Genomic DNA, 12,221 nt, shown 5'->3' on the forward strand with positions numbered 1-12,221 from the left:
GGCAGATTCTTTCCCACAGCGGGGATTTTTTAAATTCTTAGGTATAATCCATTTCCGCCCAAGACTTCTGTCTTTAGTTCTTTATGTTAATATCTCTCTTCAGATTAATGCAACTCACATTCAGATTACAGACATATTAGAAGCTCACAGTGAAGTTCACACAGTAGAGGTCTCTGTGGTTTTTCTCAGCTGTCTTTATGGCTCAGTTATCTTGTATTATTTCATTTATGTTTCTACATAACATTTAGAATGGAAAGTAGGTCTCAGGAAATAACAATAACAGCACTGGAAAGCAAGAAAGGAAGCAAGCAACCAACCAAAAGTAGTCTGAAATTTAAAAATGTAAAACTAGGCTTGGTACTAAAGTGAAATGTGCTTATGGAGCTCTTCAGTCCTAAGAAGGTCTGACATAAGAAACAATACAAAGTATAAATCATTTAATTATGTCCATTTTAATAAAGTATATAGGAGTTTACAACTCAAATAATTATTCATAAAACTGTCAGATACATAAGATAGATCACACAAGGATTTCAATAACATAAATCCAAATAGTCTGCAAATAAGAGGTATTGCAAAAACTGTTAAGATTGACTTTATAATTGTCTTTTCCCCTTCCTTTCCCATGTTCACAGCCATTGAGATTGCATGCATATACTGTTTTCTGAGGAGTGATGGCCTCAATAGTCCTTAGAGCTGAGTCAACCTGCTCATTCAGTCAACTCAAAACACAGTTAAGGGAGTTCACTTCTTCTGCATGGAATGAGCATGGCCCGTGGCCTGTATTTGGTTTCCAGCACCTAAAAAATGACTTCATTCCCTCTTGCAAAATAACATCTTGCAAGCCTTGTGGTCTTCTTGTCACTGTGTCCCTTCCAACACTACACATGAGCCAAGAATTCAGGACATACCCTACTGAGTTTCATTCTCATGGATGGGAAGAACATACTTACTGTGGAAATGAGGCTCAGGCGATGGCTGATTTTTCCCACCTTTATCTAGGACAACTTTAGTTCTTAGAGAGCCGTTGGCAAAGGGAAGCAAATTTACTCATGCCAAGTATGGACTGTCATCTCTTGATATTCTTTGGATGCCTTTATTAGGAGGTCTTAACACCATAGCAGAAAGCATAGGATACACACATGCACACTTGTGCACACACACACACACACACACCCCATTCACACTCCTCAAACAGGAGTCTTTGGTAGACTCAGAATACAACTGACTTGCCATTTCAAAGTGAAAAGCTACATCATTTTTCACTCTCGAAGTGTCACTTTAGCTGATATTGATAAACACCATTTCTGCAATTCCTTGCCCAAAGGAATCAAACAGATCCTTTTAACTTACATATATAGTTGTGTTACAATGCAATGCAGACAACATTGACTTGATTTCAAGAACAAAACATTGTTACTATAAACCCAACAGTGTCACACATATTGAGATTGCTGGGAAGTAGCTCAAGACTAAATTACTTGTGTAATTACAAGTTATGGGGATACTGGGCCGAGCCACCAGTGTGGTTAACATTTAGCCATTTTTATAAGCTATGCTAGAGTACCTTCACACATTAAACTTGCCCCTGCATCCTAGGGCACTCTGGGCTGTTTCCACAGAGTAAGGATGGGATTCTGACAACGTTCCTTCACCCTTTATTCCAGTCTGTAAGAAATGGGGAAGGTGAGCCATTTCATTCTTATTTTGAATTATTCCAGTGTGGTGAGATTATCACAAGCTAAGCTGAAATTTAAGAAGAAACTTTTTATAGTAGAAAGGGAGGCAAATAAAAAGCAACACAATCATTCAATCATACCTCTTATCAACTTATTGGTATGGTCATAATAGGGGAATGTCATGTGAGGAAATGAAGTGGGAACAGAAATAAGGAAGATGAGCTAGGAAGACTTGCAGGGGTAATGAAAGAGCAGGAAAGAGCTATGTCTGGCAGCGTTTTAATGACAGGATCTTGGGTATCGCAAGTGGGGGGCCTGTTTCCTAATAAAAGTCAAGGTGCAAATGAGGCAGGTAAGACCAGGAAGTCAGAGCAAGATGGCATTCTGGGAATCAAGACACAGCCAGTGTAAATTCCCACATCTAAACTGAGCCAGCTTGTTTTTCTCAGCAACCTAGCAAATTTATTTTGTAGCAAAAAACACATGAACAATTCCCAACCAGACACTATTTTTTATTTTCAAGCATTTCGAAATTCTTCCTTAAGTGAACTTCAGAAGTCACAAGTTTGCAAGTGTCCTGTTGGCTAAACACAAAAAGGAACAAAAAAACAAACTACAAGTAGCAGTTGACAAAGGCATTGAAAAAACTAAGATTTTATATTACATGATTTCCTTTAAAATCTTATTTACTCCATCAGGCAGGATTGGAGGATCAGAACTCGGGGTGACCGTGGCGTTTACAAGGTGCTCCTGCCTCCTTAGAAGCTGTGGTGGACCTTTCAGCAGCTCTCCCATGTCCCTTAAATCAAAATAATCTGGGTTCCATATTTTTCAGAACATTTTTCAGTTTTTTCAAAAACTGCATCTGTGCAGACAGCAGCCATTCCACAGTTGATTGGCATATGTTCTCCAAGTTCAATTCCAAAGACACAGAAAAACATTAAAGGGATCTAAGTGACTCCATTTTAAATTGTATCTTCCCTGTTAGAGAGTTTGATCCCACCCTTCTCTAGTTTCCTATATGATAAAGTTTCCTATTTGATATAATTCATACATATTATAGAATCTAGGTGACTTTTCTTTATGGAATGAAATAGCATGATTGAATTTCTATTGTCAGGTCACTCTGGTAATTACACTTAAATAAACTGAAATCAGTGAAATGTCTGTTGAACATCATATATACACGCTGAAAACACTCATATACATGTATTCTAAAACTTAAATAAGGTCAGTAAGATACTGGTATTTTTCCCCAAAGTTTAGAAGGAAGTATCTTGGTTGCCAAATTAAACTCACATTACGGGCAAGATAAACACACACTCATTAACCTACACATCTGAATATTTCAACTCAACAATGAGCGGGCCCAAAGTGAAATAGGATTTATGACCTAGATTTCCTTAGGTCCTGGCAAGCATCTGCTTTAGCAACAAATCTTATTCATTCCATTTCCCAGTCTAACAAGGATTTGGAAGGGCTCTATGTGAGCCCCAAAAATAGATATGTTAAATATTTTTCACCACATGTAAGATAATTCATTATTTCAATATTGCCTGTTAGTCAATTAATGTAAATTCTTTAAGAGTTCATCCGTGCATGCTGTGGTTCAATGTTTTATTCTCAATGTATTCTGGCTCACTGCACTCCACTGAAATGCAAGTTAACACGTGCCTGCATTCCCTAGCAGATGTGTAAAGTAACACATGAAACAAATTAAAACAAGAAGTGTAGTATTTTGTTGACTATGTATTTTTTTCTATTTAATGTTAACCTATGGCAGTGTAGTTGTTGGAAACATGCATTACTGCTAAATCAATTCAAAGCACCTGCGCACTCCTAATTCCCTTAAAACGAAATTTTCCAAATTTCCAGATTCAGATTCTTGGCCTCTGGCAAGAACATTTTATCTTTCAATGATGCATTTACCCTACATGATCCAAAGATCATTGCTGATTTCACTAGTTATTAGCTAATAATGTCATCCCATAGTCAAAACATTTTCATGTATCATTAAGAATACAACAGTAATTTGTGTTTACATTCATTTCCTAATCAAAGAAGTTATTTAGAGTCTCCAACCATCATAGGCCTCCATGAGACTAAAAACAGGTTACGAGTCCATGCTTGACAAATGATTCAACTACATAACAAAAATCACCATCATTTTATTGATTTTATCTTGAAAACTAAAATAGCTACTTAATTTGGGGGATGCGATCAAATAACCAAAGGAAAAACATTTTGCAGGGTTGTTATAGAGGTAATCCTGAATACTTGGAAGAATGAATCAGGGCCTTCTTTTTAAGAGTTTCTGATTTGGGGTGAAAACTCTCCTGAGTAAAACTCTCCTGAGTATTTCTGTCCTCTTGGCTCCTGCCTTTGGAGACTTTAATTGATAATGTCAAAGGGAAGAGTTTGAGATGCAAAAGTCCCTGTGCATTAGCTAAAACTATTCATTTAACTGGAAAGATAGTTTTGCATCCACATCACACAGAAAAGTCAGCAATGATCACTGGGAGAAAGAAATCTCTTAGAACGAACATTTATCATCTAACAGAGTAAAAGACATTCATTTCTGGCACGAAGAAACCTCAGTTGGAAAACCATTGCTGGTAGCCCTGGTTCAGTATCAATTATTTATCTTTTAACCTGAACATTTGAAATAGGTGGAGACAAACGGAGGAAAAGTCTTGGAAAGCAGCTGTTCATAGTTTACTGCCAAGATCCACGATCTTTAAATTTAAAGACTATCACACCTCATCAATTGCAATAGAATTTGACCTTCAGGCTTTATTCTTGGACAAATTTCCAGGAATTCTTAAATCATTAATCTTGTTTGGTAAGCAACCCCCTTGATTTCTCCAGCTAATGGGGAAAAAAACTGCTAACATTTACTAAGTCACAGAAGCTTTCACATTGAAACATGGTGTGGGAACTCTTTCCATAAAGTTGAATTTCCTCAGCAGAAATCTTCCCACTGAGACATAAATTTCATTTTAAGGCACTAACACTAAGGGGTATGAAACCAGCTAGGAATGAGTCAGATCTTTCTAGAAAGAGATGACATTTCAAAGACACAAGTCATTCATCTATCTGGCTTACTTCAACATCTAAAGAGGGGGAGAATAAAGGTTTTCATAGCTAACAGATTCAGCTCTTTTCCATTCTCCCATAAAAACTTATTTACAAGTCTCAGATTTATATTTCCTCAAGAGGCAGTACAGAAAGATGGCAAGGATTTGGAACAAACAAATAAGCAAATCTAGTTTGTAGCCTACTCTTATCATGAATTAATTCCATAATGACAGCATGGAGTGCTCAGACCGATGTTTTTAAGTATTTTAAAAATTAATAAGACCATATACCCAGTGGTAGAATCTATAACGTGCTCTTTTATATTGTTCTGAGGGGAAAAAATACAGAAAAATAATTAATTTTTCATGACCAGGTAAATGGAATTTGTTAATCACAAATAGCAAACTGGGGAGAAAAAGAAATCTAACCTGAAACCTGCTTCAGCAGGATTCTCCTACATCTTCCAATGAAATCAATTTTGTCATGAGAAAAGAACTAAATAAAAATAGGGTTCAAGTAAGTTAGTGCAGGAGACAAATGCCAGTGAGTGAGTGAGTGTGGAGGTAGGCCTGGTGGGACAGGATTATCAGAAAGAAAAAATGCTTCCTGTGAGCGCACGCACACGTGCGCATGCACACACACAACCTGTGCACTCACACTGATTTACAAAGCAGCGTGGATGTAGGGAAGGCTCAACGGTATGCGATATGAGCACAGATTTCTCATCTGCTTGCGCTTCTACACAGGAGAGGTCTGGCACACACTAAACACCCACAGGCACTACATGCATGAGAGCCAGCCTGGCTGGCGCAGACTCGGAAACAGATGCAGAGACCCCTACAGCTGCTGGTTTTACAGGAATGATTACATCTGCAGGATTACACTTCCTCTTGACATGCAGGATTTTCACCTTGCATCTCTTTCCAGAAATATCCTCTTTTCAAAAGTATTCAATCAAGTCCTGGAGGGCTTGATATTGATTCCTCAGTGGACGTGACTCACAACAGGACTGCAGGAATTAAAACTAGTGATCACATGGCCCCTTTGGGGTTGGGTTCATTAAGTGTTTCTGGATTTAAATAGTTTCTGGGGGGCGGTGGGCAGGGGGAAGCCAAGTTCTGGGTAGAGGTGAAGATGGAAATGCCTGAAAGTCCAGAAATCAATATAAAAAGAAATGAGCATACTTAAAGGGGTTTTGCACTTGAGTTTGTTGACTGACGTTTTGCTCTGACCCAAGAAACTTAAAGATAACAACATACATTTCTTCTTAGGAAGGCTCAGCTGGGAGTGGTGTGCTGGGTTATTCAAGGTGGGGCAGAGACAGAGGCCTACGGCTCAGGTATCGTTCTTAAGGTTTCTGCTTGCCTGATTTTGAAGGAAAGGGCGCTAAAGCAAAAGGATCAGCAACTGGCAGCTCCGTAGTCCTGGAGGAAAGGGATGTGATGGAAACAGAACCAGCTATGGACTGCTTGTTGGTTTGCGAAACAATTTTGTAGGCAGCGATGGGCTGGGCTTCGGGACTTGGCTCATCTTCTGGGCTATAGTGACGGGAGTATTTGGATAAAGACTGGGGACGGAATGGTTTGCCAGCCATGGGGCCTGAGACAGCTTCTTTCTGGGGCTGAAGTCCTTTGTTTCTGTCATTAGGGTGGCCCCCAGATTCCAGAGAGGATCCCCTGGGTGAGATGCTGTCAAGATGGTCTGCTGCTTGTACAGAATGGGAAGGGAGGCTGGAGTGCTGGGCAAATCCAGCCATGGAATACTGAGATCGGACAGAGGCATACGCTGCTCTGTCAAGGCCTGAGAGCAGAGTGACATCGTCTGTCTGACTGAGAAGACCGGCCTGCACAGGCACCTCCTGAGAGGTGCTCTGGGCAACTGTTAACTCCTCCATACTTTTCTTTTTGGTAAAAGGGGCTCTCAAGAACACGTCCGCCTCCTCTGGCTGGGAAGGAGCCACACCTCCCTTGGAGACAAATGGGGCTTTGGAGAAAATGTCCATTTCATCAGCTGAAACCCTCGAGCTCCTGAAGGGGGCTGTGGCAAAAACATCTGGCTCACCGACACCATCAGTGGTTGGCTGTATGAGAGCTTGAAACTGGTTCTTTCTTCCACCTTGCACTGCCTTTGCTTGCTCAGCAGAGACTTCTGGCTGAGTGAATGGAACGGCTGCTCCCAGCTTCCCCGGCGGAGGCTTGCAGCTCTCATCTTCATCTTCAGATTCCATGAGGAGAGGTCGAGACCCACTGCAGTCCAGCATGTCCCCCTCAAGGTCAGTCCCTTCCTCTTCACTGCTGTGGAATGAGCTGTTGCTTGAAGGGCCATCTCTGGCCAAGTAGTCGGATTCTAAATTGTTCTGAGTTTTCGTGTCAGTTACTCTGGAGGGGTCTGGATAGAGGGGAAGGCCTTTAACACCGGCTGATTCTTTAAAGTGCTCTACAGTTATTACAGGACAGGGATTGGGCTCTCTCTGGAGACCTAGAAAAGCACAAAATGCAGAATTAATGTACAGGTCGGTTCAATTCTCCTTGGAACATTTAATGGCCAACCCGCAGCACTAACATTGTGGGACCAAATAATAGATGTCGAAAATGGAAAAGGAAAAACAGAAATATAAAAGTCAGGCAAGGAAACTACACACAAACTGGAACACAACCAATCACCGTTTCACATTTTAGAACATGATAAGCACAATGTGCAGGGAAGGAAATGAAGATGTTAGGCACACAGACATTCAGCGTAACTACCAAGGCTCCTACTCGCGGGGCTGGGCACTGACACCTGCTTTCCCTGGCACTGGCTCATGATGGAATGAAAACAAACCCAGTCACTCATTCCACATATACCATGATGGCTCCAGAGTATGCAGAAATACTGTTTGGGGACAAATTCAATTCAGTATCTGACATGTGGCCATACTCTGAGGACACAACCCCTCCTTTGCCCCCGAAAAGCAGCAAAACATGGCCGCTTGATAAATGCAAGTGTACTTGATGATTGACATCATAAGCACTACTCAAAGAGCACGAAAGTGCGTCAAACAGGAGTACTGACGGCTCTTTCTCAGGGGAGGGAACAGAAGTAAAATCATATTAAATTCCAACTTCAGCTGGAGCTGCCCTGGAATTTTGTTTTCAGTCTTCTAAGTTAGCAAAGGTTTCCTCTGCTTAAATGAATCCATCATAAAGTTCTTTAAGCAGATGGAGTGAAATGCATGGGAAGTTACAGAAGTATTTGCAAACTCTAAAATACTAGTCTATTTCTATCTAGCTAGAAGTGCTTGAGGGTGCTCTGGCTTTTAAAATCAAATAGACAATTATCAGAATGCAAGAGAGCTTACCTTCCAAGAAATATTAGCAGGTTAGAAGTATGTCATTGGGCACATGTTAGCAAAAGGGCAGGAAAAAGGCATATGTAACTAAGCAAGAAGAATCCAGAGAAAGGGTGGTTGGGGGTAAAGGTATCATTTCATCATGGGTTTCCCAACCCACCAGGATAAGAACATTTGGTACAATGATTTGGGTCCTATAGGTGACTCGGAACCTCTGTAAAGAGGTGATTCAATCTACCCCTCCCCACATAACCCTCTTCCCTTTTACGCAATCCATTAACTCATAGAAACTCAGTAACAATATTCCCGTTAAAATTTCTGCTTAAATTAAACACACAGAACACAGCAGAGCAGCATCAAAATCATTTATTGGGAAACCAGTCACTTAGAGACATTACACTGTAAAGAGAGGTGTAGAGAGAGTCCTGAACATTTTAGAAGATGCTGTACAAAAATACTGTGCTTTTCTGAATCCTGTAACTTTTTAGCAGTGCTTCTTTTTAAATAGCTCTGACCTTAAACATTGTTTCCCGAAACAAAAAGGTGGTTTTCCCCCATTTCCATTTCCCTTTCTAACAGTTTAAACATATTTGATGAATTCCAAATTAGAGTCTTTAAGTTAAATCCTATACTAGTGCCAAATGGCTTTCTGAATAGTATTTGAAGAGTACGTTGATTGTGAAGAGGATAAATTTCTTCTTGCATTACAGCTTTAATATGTGCACTTGCATGATACGAAAGCATTAGTCAGGGGATAGGAAATAAACGAAATGCCTTCTCACCTTCTCCCTTGCAATCTATGTGAAAAGCCATAACCCTAACCCCTTAGGCAAGTATACTGACATTAGATCCATCACAGTGACTCCCAGATGATGATTTCTGGGAGCAAATTCAAATGACAGGGGGAAGAGAAGTTCTCCAAAATAAGATTTGCCAAGCAAAGCGGAATGAGAGGACCTCAAAATTCCTTAAACCGCTTTCTAATGCGGCATGAGATGGACAAAGTTTTCAGCTGCTGAAACTAAGGCATGATTTCTTAACTTCTAAAACTACCCTGAAAGTTGATGCTATTAAGGTGTTTCTATGGGAGAACAAAATATCTCTTGGGGGAAAAAAAAGAATTTAGTCAAGCCAATGACCAACTCTGGCATCATACAGATCAATAATGAAAATGAACTCTAGTGTGACTGGAGTTAGTGGTTTTAGAAAATTTAAATTGAATTCAGTGAAATCAATTTGTGTGCAGAGATTACCCAAAAGCAGCTACCTATAGAACCAGGGGCACTTTGGATGCCTGCAGTGTTAGATTATATTTCCAGAACTCCAAATATCAAGCAGGGGTGCCCGCATCCAGAGTTGGACAGGATGGAAGAACACGCCCAACTTACCAAAATACTCCTGTTAAAAAGTGGGTTCTTTGTCAAGTCAACTGGAAGCCTGCCAACTCGGAGCCTAGTCCAAGACCTTCATGGTGAGTAATGGGAAAATCATACTTAAAAGTTCCGGCAACTCTTAAAATTCACACACATATAAAAATACTGTAAGATCGGGTTTGAAGGGAAAACCTATCCTTCAAAACAAGGCCAGACCTATTTCATGTCTCTTTTAGCATGAATCTGCTTCTAGGATTGGAAAAATACATCTAAAGTTTTCTCCTGAGAAGGCCAAGTCTCCCAACCTGTCCATTCTTTTTAGAAGAGGTGCAGTGTGACCAAGGCAGAGAGCAGCCACCCCGTGTAAGTCTCAGAACCTGGTACTCTGGGGACAAAAGAATTGCTGGTGGACATGGAAAAATGCAGAAAACCATATTCCCTCAAGGAATTTTGGTGGTGAGAGCACAAGAAACAAAGTTGTCAAGAGAAGGAGAGATTCTAAATAACTGTAAACAGAAGATAGACATAAAGCTTGTTAGGAGTTAGAGGTCTTCTCTGGAACATGAGTGTGTTCTTGTAGGGAAAGCACAGGGCTTCAGGGTGAACAGTCCTTGTACATGAAGATAGTCTTATATTATCAGGAAACATGTTTGAAATAATCTGCCTACTAGCGATAAAGGATTTGTACGAAGTTGACCTCATGTCTTTGTCCAGGTCCTTTGGTAACCAATGGCATGCATGGCAGATGCCTGTGACCACAGAGCTCAATAAAGATTGACAGTTGTTCCTGGGGGGAGGGGCTTAAGCCCAGGACCTGGCCTCATAGTCGGTACAAGGGTCTTCTGTACCATGGCCTAAGATAGGGCATTTTGTTCTAATTCCACCTAACTGGGTCATGTCTCTTTTTATTTTGGTTTATCACATTAAATTAAGCAACGAGTCAAAACATTTCTTTTTCTTGCTCTGCCATAGGATTAACCACATTAAAGTTAGGCACACTTTTCAAAACTCTATTTGAATCTATTTTGAGGCTCCAAATTATATAGATTTCAGTAAGAGCTCACAAGCTTCAGAAAGCAGACAAAAGATTTCTAAAAAGTATTTGATGACTTGGCAACTATCTTTACTAACTCCCTATTAACTTTCAAAGCAATGAATAGTGTTGAATGATTTGGGAAAGGTTTACTCTGAGAATTTTATCAGAGGGACACAGCGAGGGTTATCAATATGCTTTCTGAAAAAAACAAAATCTGAAGACTTAAATTTCTGGCTGGTATTTCTTAGTACAATATGTCATACACAACCAGAATTTTACTTTTCTCTATACTATAAAACTAAATAATACTTATAGGGAATATCAAAGACACAGTTCTTGACAAAACCTAAAAACAAAGACTTGGGAGCATTGACAAACCTCCTCACATACACAGTTAAGAAGCAGAAATCAAATATCCCTTCCAAGAACTTCAGAAATGCAGCACCAATTGCAATTCACACTCTGGAGCCAAATCAGGGAGTCAAGAGATGTACGTCAAACTAATAATTTCCATGACCTTTTGGCTTAGGTGATAGAATTAAGCATTTGGTTCTACTGTATGCTGCATACCCATAAAACCCATGACTGGGGGAATAAGGGATTTGATAGGCGTCAACACTGGCTTGTGGTGCTGTGTCTCTCAAGCCAATGGAGCAATTAAATGAGAGAGATTTCTCCCTGGGCATAAAAGTGCTGTTGCCACCATAAAATGTTTTATTAAACTGGCCTGAGTATATTAAAGGTTAAGTTAGAGAAGCGTTGCAAATCCGTGCTCTATTTTACAGCCCCATGTCTGGTCATGTCAAATTCAGGCCTGCAGGGGTTTTATTCTCCCTGACCACACGGTGAAGCCAGGGCAGCCATGACTCATTAAAATGTCCTCGGCTTGTTTCTCACGCATGTCCACACTTCCCTCGTGCACAGGTACTCACTGTCACTCAACGATGTGGTTTAATCCTTTTTGTGGTTTAAAGTGGGTTTTCAGCTCAGGAAAACAACAGTTATTTTAAGTTATTTACATCTCTGAACATCAATGCTCCCATTTCAACAGATAAAAGTCTTTATTCCCCTGTATGTTTACATAAGAAATTTGTTTACAGACTTGTTTTTTTATACAATACTTGTATAGCAATGTTCAAATTTCACATTTTTACTGCATAAGATAGCTTCATGTACCTCTGTTTGCTCTATCTTCTGGGGGAGAGCAGGATAAAGACCTGTGATAAACACACAGCCACATGACCAGGGGGTGGTGCAATAGGGCAGAGTGGAATACTGGCAGGAAAAGAGTACATTCAGACACTACATCAAAGTGGGAACCAGGAAAGTGTCTTCCATTCTAGCAACTACCACCATTTGGTAACTTTGCATTACACAAAACACCTCCCTCACCCGCTTAGGTGGAAAGGACACCAAGGAGAAACAGAACAGTACCGTGTTACAGATTATTTGAAATGGAGGCCATTGGGATTCATTCTGACTCAAAAAACCCAAGCACATCCAGGAACATTACTAGCATGGACAAGGAAAAGATCAGCTCTGTATTGGCAAATGTACAGTCTCTGAAGAGGAATAAAAGATAGCTTTATAATACCTGGAGTGTTTCTACAAAGATTCCATTTCAAATATCCATGTGATAGCGTTCTCTGTTCTGCTTGGCAGCCTCTAATTTGCTCAATTCGGTATTTTGGGTAATCCTGAAACTTTTTTTAAAATGAGGCTAT

General features: G+C 40.1%; 1 protein-coding gene across 4 annotated transcripts in view; it reads right to left on the bottom strand.

Annotated features, from left to right (window-relative positions):
- Positions 1-403: 403 nt before the first annotated feature.
- Positions 404-12,221, bottom strand: part of AAK1 (AP2 associated kinase 1) — a 167,592-nt gene continuing 155,774 nt past the window's right edge. For all 4 annotated transcript variants that reach the window (XM_054593491.1, XM_054593493.1, XM_054593492.1 and 1 more), the window contains one exon: positions 404-7,235. In XM_054593491.1, coding sequence (XP_054449466.1) covers positions 6,106-7,235 — 1,130 coding nt within the window. In that variant the 3' untranslated portion in view covers positions 404-6,105. The remainder of the gene's footprint in view (positions 7,236-12,221) is intronic.

Source organism: Pteronotus mesoamericanus, unplaced genomic scaffold, assembly GCF_021234165.1.
Source record: "Pteronotus mesoamericanus isolate MK-2021 breed Mesoamerican mustached bat unplaced genomic scaffold, CSHL_Meso_final scaffold_45, whole genome shotgun sequence".
Lineage (NCBI taxonomy): Eukaryota > Metazoa > Chordata > Mammalia > Chiroptera > Mormoopidae > Pteronotus > Pteronotus mesoamericanus.